The following is a 20,550-nucleotide window of genomic DNA, read 5'->3' as shown; positions in this document are numbered from 1 at the left end:
CTCCCTTTCCCCCCGGACTCGCCCCTTGGGAGGGGTGGGTGGTGGAGTCACTGTCGGCTTCAGCCAGGCTGCGGAGCGGACGGACGCGCCTGGTGCCCCGGGGAGGGGCGCCACCAGGAGAGGAGGAGGAGGAGGAGGTGGAGAGGAAGAGACGCCCTCTCTGCTGACATCCCCCCCTCCCCCCCCAGGCTCTGACCCCAGGGGCTAGGGGCCTGACAAGTTTCTCCACCTTGGCTGCCTGAAGAGGCCGCTACCCTGGAGGGCCCTGAGCCCACCGCACCGGGGGCCCCAGCACCGCCCCGGTGGCCTAACGCGACAGTCTCAGGGACCACTGCAAGGTTTCCAGTTGCCTAGACAAGGAGCCGGGGGTCAGAGCAACAACCCTTCCAGCCACCTGCCTCGACTTCTGCCTCAGGCACCAGTCCCAGACCTGTGCATCCAACCCAGGTGACATGCCGGTACTCTCCACCCCTCGGTCCTCGCGGGTGACCACGCTGAAGCGCACAGCTCTGGTCCTGGCCCTCACGGCCTATGGAGCCCACAAAATCTACCCTTTGGTGCGGCAATACCTGGCTGCAACCAGGGGCCCTCAGGTACCAGCAGGGGAGACCCCGCAGGAGGTCTCTGGGGCCACAGCGGCCAAGGCCGGCGTGAACCGGGTGTTCTTGCAGCGGCTCTTGGGGCTCCTGCGGCTGCTCTTCCCCAGGACTCTGTGCCGGGAAACGGGGCTGCTGGCACTGCACTCGGCGTCCCTGGTGAGCCGGACTTTCCTGTCAGTGTATGTGGCCCGCCTGGACGGCCGGCTGGCCCGCTGCATCGTGCGCAAGGACCCACAGGCCTTCGGCTGGCAGCTCCTGCAGTGGCTCCTCATCGCTCTCCCTGCCACCTTCATCAACAGCGCCATCCGGTACCTAGAGGGCCAACTGGCCCTGTCTTTCCGCAGCCGTCTAGTGGCCCACGCCTACAGGCTTTACTTCTCCCAGCAGACCTACTACAGAGTCAGCAACATGGACGGGCGGCTTCGCAACCCTGACCAGTCCCTGACGGAGGACGTGGTGGCCTTTGCAGCCTCTGTGGCCCACCTCTACTCCAACCTCACCAAGCCGCTCCTGGATGTTGCTGTGACCGCCTACACCCTGCTCCGAGCAGCCCGTTCCCGGGGGGCCGGCACAGCCTGGCCCTCGGCCATTGCTGGTCTCGTTGTGTTCCTCACAGCCAACGTGCTGCGAGCCTTCTCACCCAAGTTTGGCGAGCTGGTGGCAGAGGAGGCACGGAGGAAGGGAGAGCTGCGCTACATGCACTCTCGAGTGGTGGCCAACTCAGAGGAGATCGCCTTCTATGGGGGCCACGAGGTGGGGTAGGGCGGGGTACTGGGCACAGAAGAAAGCTTGTGGCTGGGAGGCCAGGGGGCAGGGCAGCCATGGACAGCGTGGAAAGCCCAGGTCTGGCTGGGGCTAATGCCAGAGGTGTGGGGAGGTCACAGAAGACGAAGACTGGGGATGGCAGGGCCTGGGGCAGCCCAGGCTTAGGCTCAGAAAGGGAGAAGCAGGAAGGCTGGGTGGGGACTGCCCTGGGCCAGCTGCCGGCTTGCTCCAGGCCACTTCTGCTTCCTCTCCTCCTCCATGTGGTTGGCCTGGCCCTGGAGTTGTGGATCCTAGCGGTTTCAGATGCTGGAGCTCCCTGCTTCCTCCACTCCTACAGCCAGCCAGGAGGAGGCTCCTGCCATCTGGGAGCAGGGGACAGTGGGATGCGCGGCCTCCTGCTGCCTGGCCCCTCGTGCCCCCCTTCCCCCCGCCCCGGGCCCTTTGAAGGCCAGCATCTGGCCAAGCTGGTGGGCCAGGCAGGCTGGCATTATGGGCATGACTCAGCCCAAGCGGGGGTTAACGAGCAGCACCCAGCGCCGCGGCCGCAGCGGTGGCAGCTCTAGGTACTCGGGGTCAAAGCCTCCCCCACCTGAGCCCGCAGGCCGGCCCGGCTACCTGCTCGGCTGCCTCCCCAGGCCCCGGGCCAGGGCTGCCTGACCCAGGCCGCCACCGCGGCGGGACGCACTTCCTGCCCGCCCAGCAGCCACCCTGCCCCCCACCCCCCCACCCCCCACCCCCCCCCCCACCCCCCCCGCGTGGCCGCCCTTCCGCCTGGGTCGCAGGCGCGCAGCTCCCCAGCAGGCCAGGCCTGCCGGGAGCCTGGCGCTGGGAAAGGTTACTCCGGGCCACTGCTCCCTTTATCTCGCCTCAGCTCCTCCTCTTCCTTGTGCCTGGGGCTGCAGCTGCCTCGGGCCCTGCTCTCTGCTTTCCGAGGGCTTCTCAAGGGAGGGGCACGGTGGCGCCCGCCTCCTGAAGGCCTGTGTGTCCTGTCTTTGTCAGGTGGCCTCTTGTCCCCGCACCTTGCCTCATTGGCTGCACATTGGGCAGAGGCCGTGATGTTTTTACAAAAAGGCTTGTCCCTAAACTCGGCAGAGGGGGCATCCCGGGTGTAGGCCGGGCTCCGGATTAGGAGAAAATGCCTGGTCTGCAGCCACAACCCGTCTCCTCTCCCACATGCCGGACTGCAGGGCCTTGGCAGGCAGCCACCGCCTTGGGTGAGGCGCTTGGCACGTTACCCGCAGCTCCATTGTCAGCCCCGGCGGGCACTCCTGCCAGCTCCCAGCACGAGCCTGGATTGCCAGGGTGCTCAGAGGAGGCGTGCTCACTTCAGGAACCAGGATTGGACTCAATGCAAAGGCAGTCGATGTGCCAGACCAGGATGGTGGGGTCAGGAGGGCCCCGGTGTATGTCCACAGCCTGTCTCTTTTGACCTTGGCCAAAGGGCCGGAAAGCAGTGTGGGGTGATGGGTCCTCATGGGGGTGGGGGAGGGGTTGATTGCCTTTACTGGGCAGGCAATCGCCCCAGTTCTGCCAGCTGATGTCCCTATGGACACTGACCCAGGTTCCATTCAACAGGTTAGGGCAGAGGTGACTGGCTGGCTGGAGGGCAGACATCACAGTGTTCTGTTCTCACTGAGATCTCACAGAGGAGGCTGATTTAGATTTCGTTCGCGTGTGCGCATACATACAAACTCTTGCTGGTTTGAGAGCGAGGTGAACCTTTCTTAGTAGGTCAAAGCGTCACTTATAAGAATCTGGTTCTCTCCTAATGGCTCTGCCAGGATGGTCCAAATGGCACACCTCTTGCTACCTCCAAGTGATGTGAGCTTGGGCAGGTCCCTTTGCCTCTTGGGCTTTGGCATCCCCAGTACAGTGGACATGAGAGTACACATACTGTTGCAGGGGGTGAGAGTCAAGTGGAGAGACAGGTGTGAAAGTACTCGGCAAAGGAGATGGTGCCAGGCTGGGCCGCTGTGCTCAGCTGGGGGTGGGAGGCAGGGCTGGGGCACATCCCCCCTATAACGAGCCAAGAAACCCACAACCTAATGGCCACCGTGCCATGACCCAGTTCCTGCCACCTCTGTGTCCGCAGCCTGAAGTTGCAGGTGGTGTGGCCAGTGCGGGCATGGGGAGGGAAGGGCAGGGCTGGCTTGGGAGCCTGCCCTCCAGGTTTCTGTGGGAGAATGCGGTGTAGGGTCCTCATCCAGGTTGAGGAGGCAGGGCCAAAGTAGAGACTCTGGAACCAAGTTCCTCGAAACCAAGTACTGCCTTTTGCTTTCCTGTGCTGCCCTTTGCTTAGTTCAGGCTAGCACCCCACAGCAGTTGCCCAAAGATGTCCCGAAGCGGTGCAGGGCAAAGAGAGGGGCATGGTAAGTGTCCCAACTAGAGACGTAGTGGAAAGAAGGGATGGGAAGGGGCCTCGGGAGGTGGGGGTGACGAGTCCCTTCTTCGTCACGACTGTCCCCTGGTACTATGATGTCAGGTGGTCCCAAAGCTTGAAAACTGGCCCCTGTAAATACGGCCTAGTCGTAATCCCCAGCCCTTGACCTTGTCCTGGCCATCAAATTTCACAGCATGCATGAGTGGTGCTTGGAGACTCTTGTGGCCCCTGTGGTAGTTACCATGAGGCCTCTTGGTCTCTCTCTGTCACCCCCACCCCTGCAGGTGGAGTTAGCCCTGCTGCAGCACTCCTACCAGGACCTGGCTTCGCAGATTAACCTTATCCTGCTGGAACGCCTGTGGTACATCATGCTGGAGCAGTTCCTCATGAAGTATGTGTGGAGCGCCTCGGGCCTGCTCATGGTGGCCGTGCCCATAATCACTGCCACCGGCTATTCGGAGTCAGGTGAGAGCCACGGCTGCCAAAGGGGCGGGGGCAGGGACCCTCTCCTGTCCTCCTGGATCACTAAGTGCTAGGCTTGGGAGTCCCCGGGGCTTGGCTGACCTACCTGCCCCTTCTGCTAGGGCCATGAGGCCCAGCCGGTATCCTGAGCTCAGCAAAAGTCACACTCTCCTGGAGCTCCTGGTTGCCCTCTGCTCGGCATGTGTCTTCCCTTGACGGCATTTCACACTCCCCGGTACCGCTCAGCTGAGCCTGGGGACTGGGAATCAGGAAGCCCTTATGTCCCTTCCTCAGACGCACGCACCCTCGCCCACCTGGTCCTGTCCTTGGCTCACTGCGCCCCGGGCGTGGGAGGATATAGGGAAGTAGCTTCAGCTCCTTCATCCCCTGGGCCTTGGCTTTCCTGCGCCTAAAACAACTCTAGTAGGTTGCAGCGGGTATAGACCTTGGCCCTAAGGCCTGGGGTGGGGGTGAAGGGAGACAAGAAAGCCTGCCTTGCTTGGCACTTGAGCTAGTGGGTCATCAGGATTCCCATTTTGTCCTTTAGAACATTCTAATTCAGGGCCCAGCCACGCTGATGTTTGATGGAGCTCAGTGTCAAGTTTGCTTTCCTGTTGTTTTGATGCCTGGCTATTGCTTTATTGGGTCAATGTGGGTTTAAATTCACCCCTCTGGTTACTGATTTCTTTGCTCACTGGTCCTTTTCCACAGCCCAGTTACCTTCTTCCAGATAGATATCTTCTAGAAGTTCTTTCTGCAAGGCTTTCGTCACGGGAACTTTGAGATTATCTTGTTGTCTGAAACATCTTTATTTTACTCTTTTCCCAGACTAAAGTTTAGTTGGGTGTGGGAGTCGAGGTGGACAGTTACTTTCTCCCAGCCCCTTGACAATATCTCATTGTCTCTGTTGGACAATCTGTTATATCAGCTTCATGTGCCTCTGGCAGCCTGCATTGTCTCTCTGGTTACTTTTAGACTTTCTTCTCTGGCATCCTGCAGTTTCCCTATGAAGTGTTCACCTGAGGTGTCTGTTTGTCCTGCTTGAGATTTGTTGTATGGCCTTCGTATATTCAGATTTTTCCATCATTCCGGAAATTTCTCAGCTCTTATCTTTTCAAATATTGCCTTGGTCTTGTCCTTTTACTCTTTTCTTCTCACTCTCTCCTTTGTGACTCTTCACCACTTGGCTGTCTCCCTCCCTAGCACCGTGCTGAATTAGGGGCACTCTCTGCAGATCTTTTATGCTCACTGGTCCATCCGTTTTCTCTTCAGCTGCATCTAATTTGAATTTTGTTTCTTTTTTTCTTTTTAAGATTGTATTTATTTATTTGACAGAGAGAGACACAGCAAGAGAGGGAACACGAGCAGGGGGAGGGGCAGAGGGAGGAGCGGGCTCCCTCGGAGCAGGGAGCCCCACCCAGGGCTCGAGCCCAGGACCCTGGGATCATGACCTGAGCCGAAGGCAGACGCTTCACCGACTGAGCCACCCAGGCGCCCTTGAATTTTTTTTTTCAATTTCAGTGACTATTTCTGTAAGTTCTGTTTGCTTCTCTTTCACACAAAAATGTGAAAACAGACATTTTTCTTTTCAAATAGGAATTTTAAACTGTTTTTGTAAGTGCCTGATTTTTCTCATCTTTTGGACTGCTCCTTTTTATGCTCCATGGTCTCTCTCCAACTATTTGATTATCAGAATTCTTGGGGATCTAGGCCAGCTTTATCTTCCATCTGCTGCTCTTCACTCATGGTGGATTGTTTCCCTGTGGGTTTTGCAACCAGATTTCCTTGGGAACCCTGAGTGGCCTAACCCGAGGGGTCATTCCCCAGCACGGTGTGTATTTGCTTGTGCTTGGGCCACGCATGCCCGCCCAGGTAATTAACCACTTGGAGGCCATTTTACCTTAGCTTCTCACCTTGGAGAAGAGGGGTTCCTGAACTGGGAGACGGTATTAATTTGAACTCCAGACACATAATTACAGATTCTTAGAGGAGACCTTTTGTTTAGTGCACCTAGAGCCCTAGCTGCACAAGAGAAACCTCTCTGTATTCTCCCATCTCTGGAGATTTCACGGGAGTACCTGGTTGCTGGCTTCTCTTTGTGTTCCTGGAAATTTCCCTTGCTTTCCTTGGAGCACAGCTCCGCTTGAAAAGGTGTTATACTTTGAAGCACCTGGCTGGCTCAGTTGGTGGAGCGTGCGACTCTTGATCTCCAGGTCGTGGGTTGGAGCCCCAATGTTGGGTGTAAAGCTTACTTAAAAAAATAAAATATATTTTAAAAATTAAAAAAATTGAAGGTGTTATATTTTGTGCAATTTGGTAGTAAGAGGGTTTTACTTTATTTTTCTTAAGATTTTGTTTATTTTTTTGAGAGAGAGAGAGCACGCACACACAAGCAGGGGGAGCAGCAGGTAGAGGGAGAAGCAGGCTCCCCACTGAGCAAGGAGCCCGATGTGGGGCTCAATCCCAGGACTCTGGGATCATGACCTGAGCCCAAGGCAGACGCTCAACTGACTGAGCCACCCAGGGCCCAGTAAGAGGGTTTTCAATTGCATATAAAGAGAGAGAGCCGGACTTGTTTCAGAGCCGAAGTCTCTGATTCGCTCTCTATCTGTGTCTCTACCTTGGGGCTTCTGTACCTTCAACTGGTCCTTCTCTGGGTAACCCCCAAGGGGAAGGATCTAATTGGAGGGGGATTATTACTTTCCACTGCAAAGGCCTTACGTAAAGGGTGGCCTTGATTTAGGCACAGGTACCAGACCCAGTCAGCACCCCTGGCCTAGAACATGGGAATCCACCCACCAGGAAACCGACCTGTGGTTTCTGTGAGGAAGCGCCTGCAGCTACTTTCCTCTATAGCTGGCCTTGGGGCCCATCTAGTCCCCAAGGCCTCTCCCTCCCGTGAAAGCCTAGGACTTTCTGGAGCCTCTGCTACCCCAGACTCTGTGGGCAATTCAAAGAAGCATGAGCTCTTGTCCCTGGCCTCCTGGCCCTTTATGGTTAGTTACCTGTGAAAATGTGAAACACTCACTCTTCTGCCTTGCTGGCCTCCTCGCTATTCCCCGGAAGCAGTGCTTCTGCCCCCGGGCCCTTGCAAGTGCCACTAGCTCTGCCGGGAACCCTCTCTCCTCTGCCGAGACCGCCGCCCCCACCATCCCCTTCTCCTTCCCCGGCGCGCTGCTCCCCCAACGCCGCACGCCCTGTCTGCTCTACTTCTCCGTTTACTGTCCTCTGCCACTGTAGGCTGTGTGTGCTCCATGGAGGCAGGGGTTTTTGTCCGTTTTGTCCTTGCTGTGTCCCTAGTACCCCGGGGGCTAGTGAGGGCTCTGGGTGCTTCGAGGAGGGCTGAAAGCCCTGGGGACCTATAGGAGGAGGCAGACACTTATCAATGGGGGAAAATCTCCATACCTTTGCCCTTCTAGCCTGCTGGAGCTGCAAGGCTGCAGGGCCCAGAGGGAGAATGGCCTTGCCCTGAACAGCTGCCTGGCGTCCTGCCCCTGGGCCCTGGTCTTAGCTGCCTTAGCCTCTGAGGGAACCTACAGAGGACAGTCAATTCTGTCTCCAGGGAGGTGCCAGCTGTTGCCAGGATGCCCCCAGCAACTACAAGCCCTTTCCCTTAGTGTGTAGTCCCTCTCCGGCTTTTAGGACATCTGGGGAGGACAGCTTATGTCCCTGCTGCCCGTTGGAGGCTATGTCAGTGGGGGCACAGTGGGAAGGCAGGCCCAGGACCATAAACTGTCAGGATTAACCCCCTCCCCACCCCGCCCCATTCCCTGCATTCCTGGTTCAGGCCCAAGAAAAGGCAATGCCGGGCAGTCAGGCCGTCCATCCCATGCCTTTTCCACCCGGTACTGCCCGGGAGGCCGTCTGCCCTAAGCTGCCTTCCTGCCCCTTGCCACCCCACCCCTGCCATCATGTCCCTGAGGCTTCCACCTTGAATTGACATATGCCCCTGGGTAGAGTCCTTGGGCCCTTTACAGGACTTACCTTCCTACCACTTTGGCCCCAGGAGCCTCAGCTTCCCCTGGATACTCCAGTGGGCACTGCTCACTCTCCCACACCTCAGGACCCTCAGAGTCAGCTGCCCCCTTGCTCCCCATCACCATTTCCAGCGCATTCCTTGTGTGAAAGCCCTGCCTTCCTGGGAGCTCTAAGGGTCAAGGGAGTCAAAACCACTGACAAGATGATTGAAGCGAGCAGCCACAGGGCCTAGACTGAAACAGAAAAGCAAGTTGAGACAGACACAGGTTCCCAGGGAGAAAGAGGCATCAAGGATGACCATTCTCAGAGAGGGCCCAGAATACAGTGTCGAGGGGTGAGCTGAGGGAGAAATGGGGGTAACGGTGGAGGTCCAAAAGGGACATTTATGTTGGAAAGACGCGGGGGTACAACAGCTCTGGGCATTGGATGATGAGGTGCAGGTGCGCCCCGAGAGGGGCTGCCATCATTAGTATAAGACAAAGCGAGGGCAGGTTAGGGGAAAGGAGCTGGTTCTGCCAAAAAAGAAAGCCAAATGCCTAATGGCTCATTTTCTTATCCAGATTATTGAGATGTAATTAACATACCATACAATTCAGCCTTTTAAAGTGTATAATTAAGTGGTTCTCTTTTTTTTAAGATTTTATTTATTTATTTGACAGAGAGAGACACAGCGAGAGAGGGAACACAAGCAGGGGGAGTGGGAGAGGGAGAAGCAGGCTTCCCGCCGAGCAGGGAGCCCGATGCGGGGCTCGATCCCAGGACCCTGGGACCATGACCTGAGCCGAAGGCAGACGCCTAACGACTGAGCCACCCAGGCGCCCCTAATTAAGTGGTTCTTAATATATTGATGAAATTGTGCAACCATCACCACTAAGTCCAAAACATCGTCATCACCCCAGAAAGAAACCCTAGACTCATTAGCAGTCACTCCCTCCCCAGCACTCCCCGGCCCCCCAAAACCCACCCATCTCTCTGTTGCTGTGGACTGTTGGCCTCTCGTGGACATTTCACATGAATGGAATCACACAATCTGTGGCCTCTGGTGTCGGCCTTCTCTCACTCAGCATCACGTTTTCAAGGTTCATCCACGTTGTAGGGTGAATCGGCACTTCACTGCCTTTTACGGCCAAATAATATTGCATCATATACATGTACCACAGTTTCTTTATCCATCTGTCCACTGATGGGCATTTGGGTCGTTTGCACCTTTTGATGATTATGAATAGTGCTGCCATGATCAGCTGTGTACAAGTTTTCATGTGAACGTGTATTTTTTGTTTCTCGTGGATGCATACCCGGGAGTGGAATTGCTGGGGCCCGTGGTAACTCTTTGTTGAACTTTTTGAGGAACTGGTCGACCAGTTTCCACATGGGCTGCGCCATTTTACAGCCCCACCAGCCATCCTAGTGGGTGTGAAGTAGTATCTCATTGTGGTTTTGATTTATGTTTCTTTGATGACTAATAATGTTGAGTGTCTTTTCATGTGCTTATCGGCCATTTGGAGATCTAGGAAATACAGTAGAATTGTCTATTCAGATCCTTTGCCCATGGTTTCATTGGGTTTTCTTTGTTGTTGAATGGGAAAAGTTTTTTTACATATTCTGGCTACAAGACCCTTATCGGATATGTGATTTGCAGATGTTTTCTCCCAGTCTGTAGGTTGTCTTTTCGCTTTTTGGATGGTTCCTTTGGATGCCCGAAAAGTTTTCATTTTGATGAAGCTCATTTATCTGTTTTTCTTTTGTTGCCTGTGCCTTTGGCGTCATATTTAAGGAGCCATGCATAATCTGAGCTCACAAAAACTTACAGCTGCTTTCTTCCAAGAGTTTTATAGTCTTAGCTCTTACATGAGTTAGCTTTTGCAGGTGGTGTGAGGTAGGGGTCATTCTTTTGCAAGTGGACACCCAGTAGTCCCAGCACCATCTGCCAGAGAGATTCGTCTTTCCCCTAGTGAGTCCATTTTGATTTTCCACGGTCCCCTCCTTTCCACTGTGTTCCATAGACTCAGAGGCAGTGAAGAAGGCAGCTTTGGAGATGAAGGAGGAGGAGCTCGTGAGCGAGCGCACAGAGGCCTTCACCATTGCCCGCAACCTCCTCACAGCTGCTGCAGATGCCATCGAGCGGATCATGTCATCCTACAAGGAGGTACCCCCCCCAGCCCAGCACCACCACCACCCCTGCCATGCCTCCCCCCTCCCCCAGCTGGTAGCGTCTGAGCCAGGGTCACCCTCCCCGCAGGTGACAGAGCTGGCTGGCTACACAGCCCGAGTACATGAGATGTTCCAGGTATTTGAAGATGTCCAACACTGCCATTTCAAGAGGCCCGGGGAGCCGGAGGACCCTCAGGCAGGGCCCGGGGCTGTGGCCAGGTCTGGTGTCCGTGTAGAGGGGCCCCTGCAGATCCGAGGTAAGGGCATCCTCCCCCCAGACACCCCCACCCCAGAGGGCAGGGTCTTTGAGCTGTGCCCCTGCAACCTTCTTTCCCAGAGCAGTAGCTGCTAGCCAAGCCCCTCACTTGCCGGTGCCTTCCCAGGGCTCTGGCCGAGATTTCTCTTATTTCTCTTTGCAAAAGAAGGAGATGCAGTCCCTGAGTAGAGGGGATCACTCTCCCATGTGGGCAGCAAGAGAAAGTTCAAGACCACAGCAGGGGCCAGTGTCAGAGGGTTTTACAGCGTAAGGGTGGACTCCATGCCTCGGGTTCCAGAAGCCAGAGAATTGACATTGCCCCTCCCCTGCCCAGAGCACAGCACCAGACACTGTTTGGGGATGGGCTCACGGAAGACCCACCATATTCCCAAGGGGCCCCAGACCACACACTGGTGTGCTGTTGCGGGGGGCGGGGGGGGCGGGGCACGTGGAATCCAACAGAAGGCGGAGGGGGTGTTGCTGCTCCCTGTGTTCCCTCATTGCATTCTCTCTCCAGGCCAAGTGGTAGATGTGGAACAGGGAATTATTTGTGAGAACATCCCCATCATCACACCCACGGGAGAGGTGGTGGTGGCCAGCCTCAATATCAGGGTAGGTCAAGTGTGGGACCAGGGAGGGTGGGTTGCCTGACCCAGGAGTGTTGGCTGAGCTGGGCTGAGCTACAGGACCCTGGGCTTGGCCTTCTGCATCTGCAAGCCCCAACCTTTGGTGTCTGGCCTGCTGGGCCTGCATACGTTGTCATTCCCCAGATCCACTTGGCAGGTGGGCTAAGGTCCAGGTGAAACGCCAACATGTCTCTGATTGTTGGTTCTGTCACAGTGCAGTCATAAAAATGACTAGCGATTACCAAGAGTAGCCAAGGGTCACCCAAGGGCTCCTGGTCCTGGCCTCATCATTGCCACCTCCCACCCCCATCCCTGAGAAGCCCAGGACTTGGGGACTCAGGTTCAACTCCAACTATGGTGGAATAGATTCCTCCAGTGACCTGGGCTGAGGGTCCCACCATCTGCTTCGAGAAGCCCCCAGTGTAGGTACAGCCTGGCCCACTGGGAGGGCTCTCAGCCACTACAGAGGCTGTCTAATGGAAGGAAGCCCTGGTAGCCAACCCCCACCACTCACCTGTGTCCCTAGCCAGAGCTTTGGGCAGCGTCAGGGAATGATGGAATGAAGGAGAGACCTGCGGTGGCGGGGTCAGTGTAAGAAGCGAGGGGGAGTCATTTATTCATCCCTGGGCTGGGCACTGGGAACCAGAGGTAAGCTGGAGGGGCACTGCCCTCAGGAAGGCCCCATGCTGGGTCCCCTAAACATTGCAAAGGTCCCCAGTTAGCTGCCCAGGATCCTATGGGGGCTACAGGAAGGGTGGTCCCATCCCTGAGGTGAGTAAAGGTCACCGGAAGCTTCACCCAGGAGCCTCAGGGTGGATGGGCAGCATGAGGAAGAAGGTGTCCCCCAGCAGGCAGGCAGGGGAAAGGTAGTGAAGTGGCAGGAGCATGGAGCTGGGGGGCCTTGGGGCCTCGTGCGCCTGGCTGCAGAGCAGGGTCCCTTGGAGCCATGGCTGGGCAGGGAGTTACTGGGAAGAGGCAAGTGGAGGGTCAGTGCCTCGTGGTGCCAGTGGAGGCTCCTTTCCTCGATCCGCTGAGAGGGGTCCTGAGAGCCGGTTGGGGGCCGGGCACATTTCGTTACCCAGGCAGCATGGGACAGTGCTGTGATCCCCGTCACCCCTGGCCGTGGCCACTCTTGGGGTGTGGCAGGGAGCCACCAATGGCTGGTTTATCCCAGGCGAACGATTTCCCTGCAGGCCCAGTGGCAGCCAAGTAGGCAAAGACCAGGGGCCCTGGCTCGCCAGGGCGCAGCTGGTGAGGGAGCAAGGCCGGGTGAGGAGGGGTGATCGGGACAGAAGAGCTGGGCTGGGAGGCGAGGGGGAAGCCAGGCTCGGGGCTGCGAGATGTGGGGGAAGGCAAGCGAGCAGTTCCTGGGCATGATCGGCCAGGCGGTGGGGCAAGAAGGCTGGCGGAAGAGGGAGAGGCGCAGGGAAGGGGACTGGGGAGGCTGCCAGGGCGCTGACCGGGGGAGAGCCGGGCCTGACACACTGGCCCCTGTACAGCGATCACGGAGGAGGGAGGCCCATCCCCCCCGCCCCCCCACGAGGGCCTTTACAGCGTAACGGGAACACACAGTGAGGGACTCAAACAGCAGGAGTGGCTCCTCCCCCCGTTTTGGAGGCCAGAAGGCCAGACTGGGGCGCTGCGGGAGAGTCTGCTCCAGGCCCCCTCCGAGTTTGGGTGCTTTCCTGGCCATCAGTGGTGTTCCTGGGCTTGCGGAGCCTCGCGTCAATCTGTGCCCTCCTCACATGGCCTTCTCCCTGTGTGCATGTCTCTGTGTCCAAATGACTCCTTCTAATAAGGACACCAGTCACATTGGATTAGGGGCCCACCCACTCCAGGAGGACCTCATCGAAAAAAGTATTTTTTAATAGGATCTTTTTTTTTAATTTTGATTTATTTATTTGAGAGAGAGAGAGAGAGAGAGAGGGCACAAGCAGGGGGAGGGACAGGCAGAGGGAGAAGCAGGCCCCCCTGCTGAGCAGGGAGCCCAACGCGGGGCTCGATCCCGGGACCCTGGGATCATGACTCGGGCCGAAGGCAGACGCCCAACGACTGAGCCACCCAGGCGGCCCGGACCTCATCTAAATTTAACTAATTACATTTGCAAAGTCTCTTTTTCCAAATAAGATCACATTCTGAGGTCTTGGGGGTCAAGACTCCAACATGCGTCTTGGGGGGCACCGCTCAATCCATAACACTGCCTCACTCCGGCCTTGTGGGGACGGCACAGTATTGGCGCTGCTGTCACACCCTGAGAGAGCAGACCTCAACATGGCGATGGGGGGAGGGGGGCTGTGCCCCAGGTGCCCTGCCATCTGACCCCTGCCTTCTTGCACACTCCCCCCCCCCCCAAGCTCAGCTGGCCTTTTTCTTACAGCAGGCAGTTCCATAAGACCAGCGGGCACCATGTAATCGGCTAATTGGGGAGCCTGAGGCCCTTGACGCTGAGCCCAGGGGTCACAGAGGCATCTGCCCAGTACCCTCGTACCTGTGGGGACAGAGAGAGGCCCATGAGGGCAGGAGGATTGGCCAGGCATTAGGAACAGACAGAGTCGGGGGCTTGTACTGTCCACCTAGAACTCGACCGAAAGCACCTTTCCCGGGACCGTTCCTCAAGGGACAGCAACTCTGCTGAGGAAGCGAAGACACTGGGAGTCCTAGTGACGTGGGACGGCAGGGGAGAGAGGGCGACATGGGCCTTCTGGGGCCTTCCTCATGCTGGCCCCACGCTCTCCGCTGCATGTCAGGGGCTTAGGGGCCAGGCCAGGACCCAAAACAGGTATTTGGCTGCGGCTCTGGATGCCAGACCTCATCCTTCAGGCCCTGCTGCCCCTTACCGAGAGACTGAGGGGGGCCCACCGACCGGCCTGGGTGTGGCCCCGAGTGTGGGCCACAGTTGGGAGGAAGGAGGTCCATGCAGGCCCCCCCCCCCCCCGCCGGGTACCACCACTGCCTCCACAGGTGGAAGAGGGCATGCACCTGCTCATCACCGGCCCCAACGGTTGCGGCAAGAGTTCTCTCTTCCGGATCCTTGGCGGTCTCTGGCCCACGTATGGTGGCGTGCTCTACAAGCCCCCGCCGCAGCGCATGTTCTACATCCCTCAGAGGTGAGGGGACGGGGAAGGAGCCCGGCCCCTACCCCTTCCCACCCTGGAGATGGCAGGGCTTGGGGCATCAGGAGAGGACAGCGAGATTCTGCCCCCCAGAGTCCGAGGGGCGACGGGGCCTCCACCTGCCGTCCGGCCGTGGTCGTGGCCGCGTGATGCGTGTGCGCACATGTGGTGTACGGTGTGGGGGTGTTGGTGCACGTGTGTGAGCGTGCCTGATGTGTGCGTGTGCACCTGTGCACGCGGGGCGGGAGTGGGGTGTGTGCACAGTGTGTGGTGTGCATGCAGGGGGGCTGGTGGTGGGGTCTGCGGGCTTCGAGTCAGCCCTGCCCCCCTGGCAGCCAGGGCCCATGACAGAGCCTGCTCAGGCACAGGGCTTCAGCAGGGAGGTAGGGCCAGGCCTGCCCTTGCTGACATGTGGCATTCCGGCAGGCCCTACATGTCCGTGGGCTCCTTGCGGGACCAGGTGATCTACCCAGACTCTGTGGAGGACATGCGAAGGAAAGGCTATTCGGAGCAGCACCTGGAAGCCATTCTGGACATCGTGCACCTGAACCACATCCTGCAGCGGGAAGGAGGTAGGGGAGGATGTGGCCAGGGAGGGAGCCCTAGACTGGTTGCCCTTGTCCAAAGACTCAGCGGGGGAATCTGCTGTCACCCTCGCCCCTGCCTCCCTCTTGGCCCCCGAGGGGTGAAGATGACCCCGACATCCAGGAGTCCAAAGTGCTAGGTGCCCAGGAAAGCCCCACCCATCAGGGCAGCCCTGAGCTCCCTAGGCCAGGGAGGCCAGGCACAGCAGGAGGTGTCCAGCAGGGGGCACTCATTTTCGTCCTGGACACCGTCTCCAGGCTCTGGGGCTCAGTGGCAGGGAGGGCCCTGTGGGCCAGGCAGGGAGAGCCCAGGCTTTCCCTGACAGTGAAGGAAGCCTTCGGAAGGCCTTAGGCAGGGAAGTGACGGGTCGGTGTCACATTTTAGCAAGAGGACAGACCCTGGGCATGGGCAGGGCAGCTGGGGAGAAGGTGAGCCCAGGGTGTGTGTGCAGAGAGCCTCTAGCATGGGAGGCAGGACAGAGCCAGAGGGGACGCCTGGGTTTCTGGCTCGAGCCTGGGAGGTGCCATCCCCCGGAAAGGAGACTGCAGGACTGGAGGGACGGGCTGGTAGCAAGAGAAGGCATTGGTCAGGGGCTTATCAGCTTTGTCTGCAAATGCCTGCTGTGCCCGGAGAGGGGGAGGAGGGGAGGGCGGCCCAGTTGCAGGGTGGGGGCAAACCAAGGTGGGGCTGGACTCAATTTTCTTTTTCTTTTTCTTTTTTTAAAGATTTTATTTATTTATTTGACAGAGAGAGACACAGGGAAAGAGGGAACACAAGCAGGGGGAGTGGGAGAGGGAGAAGCAGGCTTCCCGCGGAGCAGGGAGCCCGATGTGGGGCTCGATCCCAGGACCCTGGGATCATGACCTGCGCCGAAGGCCGACGCTTAACCACTGAGCCACCCAGGCGCCCCTGGACTCAATTTTCTTAGTGAAATCTGAAAAGCAGGTTTAACTTCTTGCCTCCCTCACTTGGGGGGAGCTTGACCAGCTACCCTGTGCCCGGGAGTGCACCCCTCCTCCTGTCTTCCAGGAGTGCCCTGGGCCCCTGGGGCCTACCATCACAACCTATTAGCATTGAGTTCAGCTGGGAGTAACAGAACCCCCTCCCCACAACAGCGGCTCACATCACGTCATTCACAAGTTTATCTTACTGTGACATAAAAGTCCTGAGCAAAGCAGGCCACAGTTGACGGAGGCAGCCCAGCTCTGTGAAGGCCCCTCAGGTCACTCAGCTATGTGGGCCCTCCATTCCCAAAGTCACCTCATGATCTAAGATGGCTGCTCCGGCTATCACATCACATCCCAGGCCACGGGACAGAGAAAGGGGGAAGAGGGGGAAGAGCCAAGGGTACCCGCCATCTGTCTTTTAAAGAAAGTTCCAAAACCTGACACATGTGTAACACACTTTTACCCCATTGGCCAGAATTCAGTTCAGTTCCATGGTCACACCTCACCTCAAGGCAAGCTACAGAGTAGAGTCTTTTTTGTGGGTGGCCCTGTGCCTTGACAAAACTTCTAGTCCCATGGGAAGATGGAGCAGAGGTAGGACGTAAGGATTCGTTTCTGCTCAGACTTGCTGAGGCAGTGACACAAACACCTGGTCCCTGCGGGTGAGAAGCCTTCTGGAGAGACCCCACCAGCCATCCCTGGGGCTCTGCCACAACTGTCTGCTGCCTGGGGATGGAAGCATTGGCTGGCTGTTCGTTAGCATTCTCTTAGGTCTTGCGGGCATCTGCTGGGGCTGCTGTGGCACGGTACCACAGGCCGGGCGGCTCAACCACCCGAAGCGCCCCGTGCCCCCGTTCCGGAGGCCGGAAGGGCAGGAGCCGGGAGTGGGCAGGGTCGGTCCCTTCCGCGAGGGAAGGAGCCGTTCCAGGCCCGTGTCCTCGGCCCGTGGACGGCAGTCATCTGTCTGTGTCTGCCCGAGGCCTTCCCTCTGTGCGTGTCTGTCCCCAGTTCTCCCCTTCACATAAGGACACGCAGGCCCGCTGGATTCCAGGGGCCCAGCCTCGGGACCTCGTGACTAACTGTCCCCTCCGTAAAGCCCATGCCTCCCAATAAGGTCACGTCCTGAGGTCCTAGGGCCCGGGATGCCCACATACCGTTTTTTTTTTTTTTTTTTTGGAGGGGACACAATTCTCCTTGCAAGTCTTTTTTAACTATTAAAGTATCACCTCCAGATCGATAAGCATCCAGGGCACGTGGACCCAGGGGCCAGCCTTCTCCAAAGTCACATATGCCCCCGTAACCCACTCCCACCAGTCTCTTCGGCCCCTCCCACTGCCCTTGGGTCTGGGCCCTGCACAGGTGCAGCCCAGCCCTTAGTGAAGTGAACAGAAGCCCCTTGTCCCTTGCCTAGGTTGGGAGGCCGTGTGTGACTGGAAGGATGTGCTATCAGGGGGTGAGAAGCAGAGAATTGGCATGGCCCGAATGTTCTACCACAGGTGAGCTGGGTGTTCCCCAGGGGGCTGAGTGGGACAGCCAGGGGCCCTGTGGCCATTAGGAGGCCTCACCCCGGCCTGGGCCCAGCCAGCACTGGCCACAAGAAGCAGAATCAGTACACAGGTCAGGGTTCCCACGGGGCGGGGGGGGGAGGGGACAGGCCAAGGCTTCTGTGAAGGAGGGTCCACAGCCTAGCGCATTTGCCCGTACCCTCCCCCCCGCCCCAGGCCCAAGTACGCCCTCCTGGATGAGTGCACCAGCGCCGTGAGCATCGATGTGGAAGGCAAGATCTTCCAGGCGGCCAAGGATGCTGGCATTGCCCTGCTTTCCATCACCCACCGGCCCTCCCTGTGGTAGGTGCCCCCCTTCCCCGCCCGGAGCGCCCCACCTGCTTGGCGGCTGCGGAGGGGGAGGCCAGGCAAGTGTCTCCTGCTGAGTGGCCTCCGCTCCTCTCCCGGCCTAGGAAGTACCACACGCACTTGCTGCAGTTTGATGGGGAGGGTGGCTGGAAGTTCGAGAAGCTAGACCCTGCCGCTCGCCTGAGCCTGACCGAGGAGAAGCAGCGGCTTGAGCAGCAGCTAGCGGGCATCCCCAAGATGCAGCGGCGCCTCCAGGAGCTCTGCCAGATCCTGGGCCAAGGCTCTGGGGTCCTCCAGGGTGCTGCTCCCCCCCTGAGCCCTGGGACCACATGAAGGAAACCACAGCGCTTGCCCACCCACCCCTGCACCTGGCCCTGCTGCAGGCCTGCCCTGCATGCCTTTCCCTCCCAGGCCTCCTGGCCGCAGGCCTGCCCTGCCTAGAGGACTGCCAGCAAAACCACGTGCCTGTCCCTGGGCCCCCTTCCCTGGGCGGGGCAGATGGGCCTTTCTTCTCTTCCAGGAGGGGGGAAGGGTGGAGGGGAGCCCCCAGCTCGTGCCACCAGCCAGTCTGTGTGGAGCCTTGTGTGTGGGGGGGGGCTCTCCTGACGCTGCAGTCCCCCTTATTTCCTCCTCTTCAGTCCCTTGGAGACCTCACGGGCCATCCGTGGCTACTGCCCAAATGGCCCACCGAGGCTTCCACCCCACAGGACACCCTTCCTGCCGTAGAGACAGCCAGACAGAACCCACAGCCAGACAGGGCCCCTCGCGTGCACCCCTTCTCCCTGCCACGTGTCTCCAAGAGCCTGCGGGAGGAAGGATGGCACAGCACTAGCGAGCGATGGTAAGAACGTAGCCCCTGCCCCTGGCCTCCTTTCCTTCTACAAGCTAATTTACCGGATTCCTGTTTGGAGCCATCTCGATTGCCAACACGAGCACCCAGCCAGCAGCGGAAGTGGCCTGGGCCGTGGTCCTCCCACAGGTGGCCTGGCCCTTGAGCCAGCCCCCGGCGGCCTGTCGCCCCACCAGCCTACACTGCCAGCCACCTCCAGGGCGGGTACAGGCCACTGAAGGGGGAACCGGGGGCTGGGGCTGCCGGGCATGAGGGCACCTGTGTGCCCAGCTCAGTGCCAAAGAGGGGTCAGCCAGGGGAGCTGTATCTGCAAAGCCAGCCCCCACCCAAGAGGGAGACCCCCACCACAGCCACCGCATGTGCCTTTCCAGGTCCTCAGCCGCCTGGCCGGGGAGCATCCGTCAATCCCTCAGTAAAAGCCTCCCGCAGAAAGTGCCATCCTGCCTCCTGGCCTCTTTGTCTGGCAGGGCTGGGGGGGGGGGGGGGTTGGGGAGGGGCATCAGGTCGCCTGGGGTGCAAGGAGTAACCTCAACCCCTGCCCCCACCCAAAGACAGCTCAGCATAGTCTCCTGTGGGGAGGTAGATTTAGCAACGAACGTCTCACAAAAATATTGGCTGAGCGCAGCTAGGACTCTGGGCCAATCCTGGGCCCAGTGCGGGGGTGGAGGGGAGGGGCTGCTGCCCAGGCCCCGCATGAGAAGCGTCTGGAGGGACACTGGGGGAAAGGCAGCGAGCTGCAAAGTGGGCTGGGTGGCGGGCACAGAGGAGGGGGAGTCCCGACCCTGTGGAGCAGAGGGAAGCAGGGAAGACGTAGTTCTGGACCTTCGAGGAAGAGGGAATGCTGGAAGGGAATTCCCTTCTAGGAAGAGGGAAAGCCCAGAGGTGAATCAGGAGCAAAGACGCAGGACATCAGTGTGGTGCGGAAGGCAGAGGAAGGGAGGTGCTGGGGCCATGCCATGGAGCCTGGACTGACTTTGGAGGCAACAAAAAGCCACCAAAGGGTGTTTGGCAGGATGGAGACAAAATGCAATTATGCCCACGGCGGGCGGTGTGGAGGCTTGCTTGGAGGGAGGCAAGAGCGCACAGCTCGGTCCTCATCCGCTGCTGGTGGGAAGGGGAATGGGGCAGCCATCGTGGAAAGCTAAGCACGGACCCAGCACTTCACTCCTAGGCTTAAACCCAAGAGAACTGAAAATAGGTGTTCGCTCAGAAACTTAGATGTGAATGTTCGTAGCAGGGCTGTTGGTGGTAATCAAAAAGTGAAAACAACCCAGAAGTCCATCAACATGAATGGATAAACCAGATGTGGTCTCTCCATGCAATGGAGTGCTATTCGGCTAAAAAAAGGAGTGCAGTTCTGACCCCTGCTACAAGGTGGATGAACTGTAAGAACGTGACACTGAGTGAAAGAAGCCAGACATGGAAGACCACATACCGTGTGATTTCATTGGTAGGAAACATCCAGAATAGACAAATCTATAGAGACACAAAGCAGATGAGTTGTTGCCAGGGGCTGGGTTTCCTTTTGGGGCAATGTTCTGGAACTGTAGAGGTGAGGGCTACACACCATTGTGGCTGCAATAAATGTCACCGAATTGTGCCCTTTAAGAGGGTTAATTTTATGTGAATTTCACCTCAAAAAATAGATCTATAGGTAATAGATGACAGGTACAGTGAGTGATTGATTGATGATAGCTAGATGCTACATGATTGGTAGATAATAGAGAGATGATACGGGCGCCTGGGTGGCTCAGTCGGTTAAGCGACTGCCTTCGGCTCAGGTCATGACCCTGGAGTCCCGGGATCGAGTCCCGCATCGGGCTCCCTGCTGAGCGGGGAGTCTGCTTCTCCCTCTGACCCTCCCCCCTCTCATGGGCTCTCTATCTCACTCTCTCTCTCTCTCTCAATAAATAAATAAAAATCTTTAAAAAAAATAGAAAGATGATACATAGAGAGTTGATGGGTGACCGAGGCGTAGATGAGTG

At 58.0% G+C, this 20,550-nt stretch overlaps 1 protein-coding gene across 1 annotated transcript; it reads left to right on the top strand.

Annotated features, from left to right (window-relative positions):
• The first annotated feature begins 38 nt into the window (after nt 1–38).
• ABCD1 (ATP binding cassette subfamily D member 1) lies at nt 39–19,000 on the top strand. The gene is made up of 10 exons (XM_027609187.1): nt 39–1,352; nt 4,029–4,209; nt 10,188–10,330; nt 10,424–10,592; nt 11,109–11,203; nt 14,179–14,324; nt 14,757–14,902; nt 17,274–17,358; nt 17,584–17,709; nt 17,820–19,000. Exons 1-10 carry the CDS (start codon nt 453–455, stop codon nt 18,046–18,048), a joined length of 2,220 nt encoding a protein of 739 aa, XP_027464988.1. The 5' UTR covers nt 39–452; the 3' UTR covers nt 18,049–19,000.
• The last annotated feature ends 1,550 nt before the right edge of the window (nt 19,001–20,550 follow it).

This window comes from Zalophus californianus, chromosome X, assembly GCF_009762305.2.
Source record: "Zalophus californianus isolate mZalCal1 chromosome X, mZalCal1.pri.v2, whole genome shotgun sequence".
Lineage (NCBI taxonomy): Eukaryota > Metazoa > Chordata > Mammalia > Carnivora > Otariidae > Zalophus > Zalophus californianus.
The sequence above is the reverse complement of the archived record's forward strand: the minus strand, read 5'-3'. Positions and strand labels throughout refer to the sequence as shown.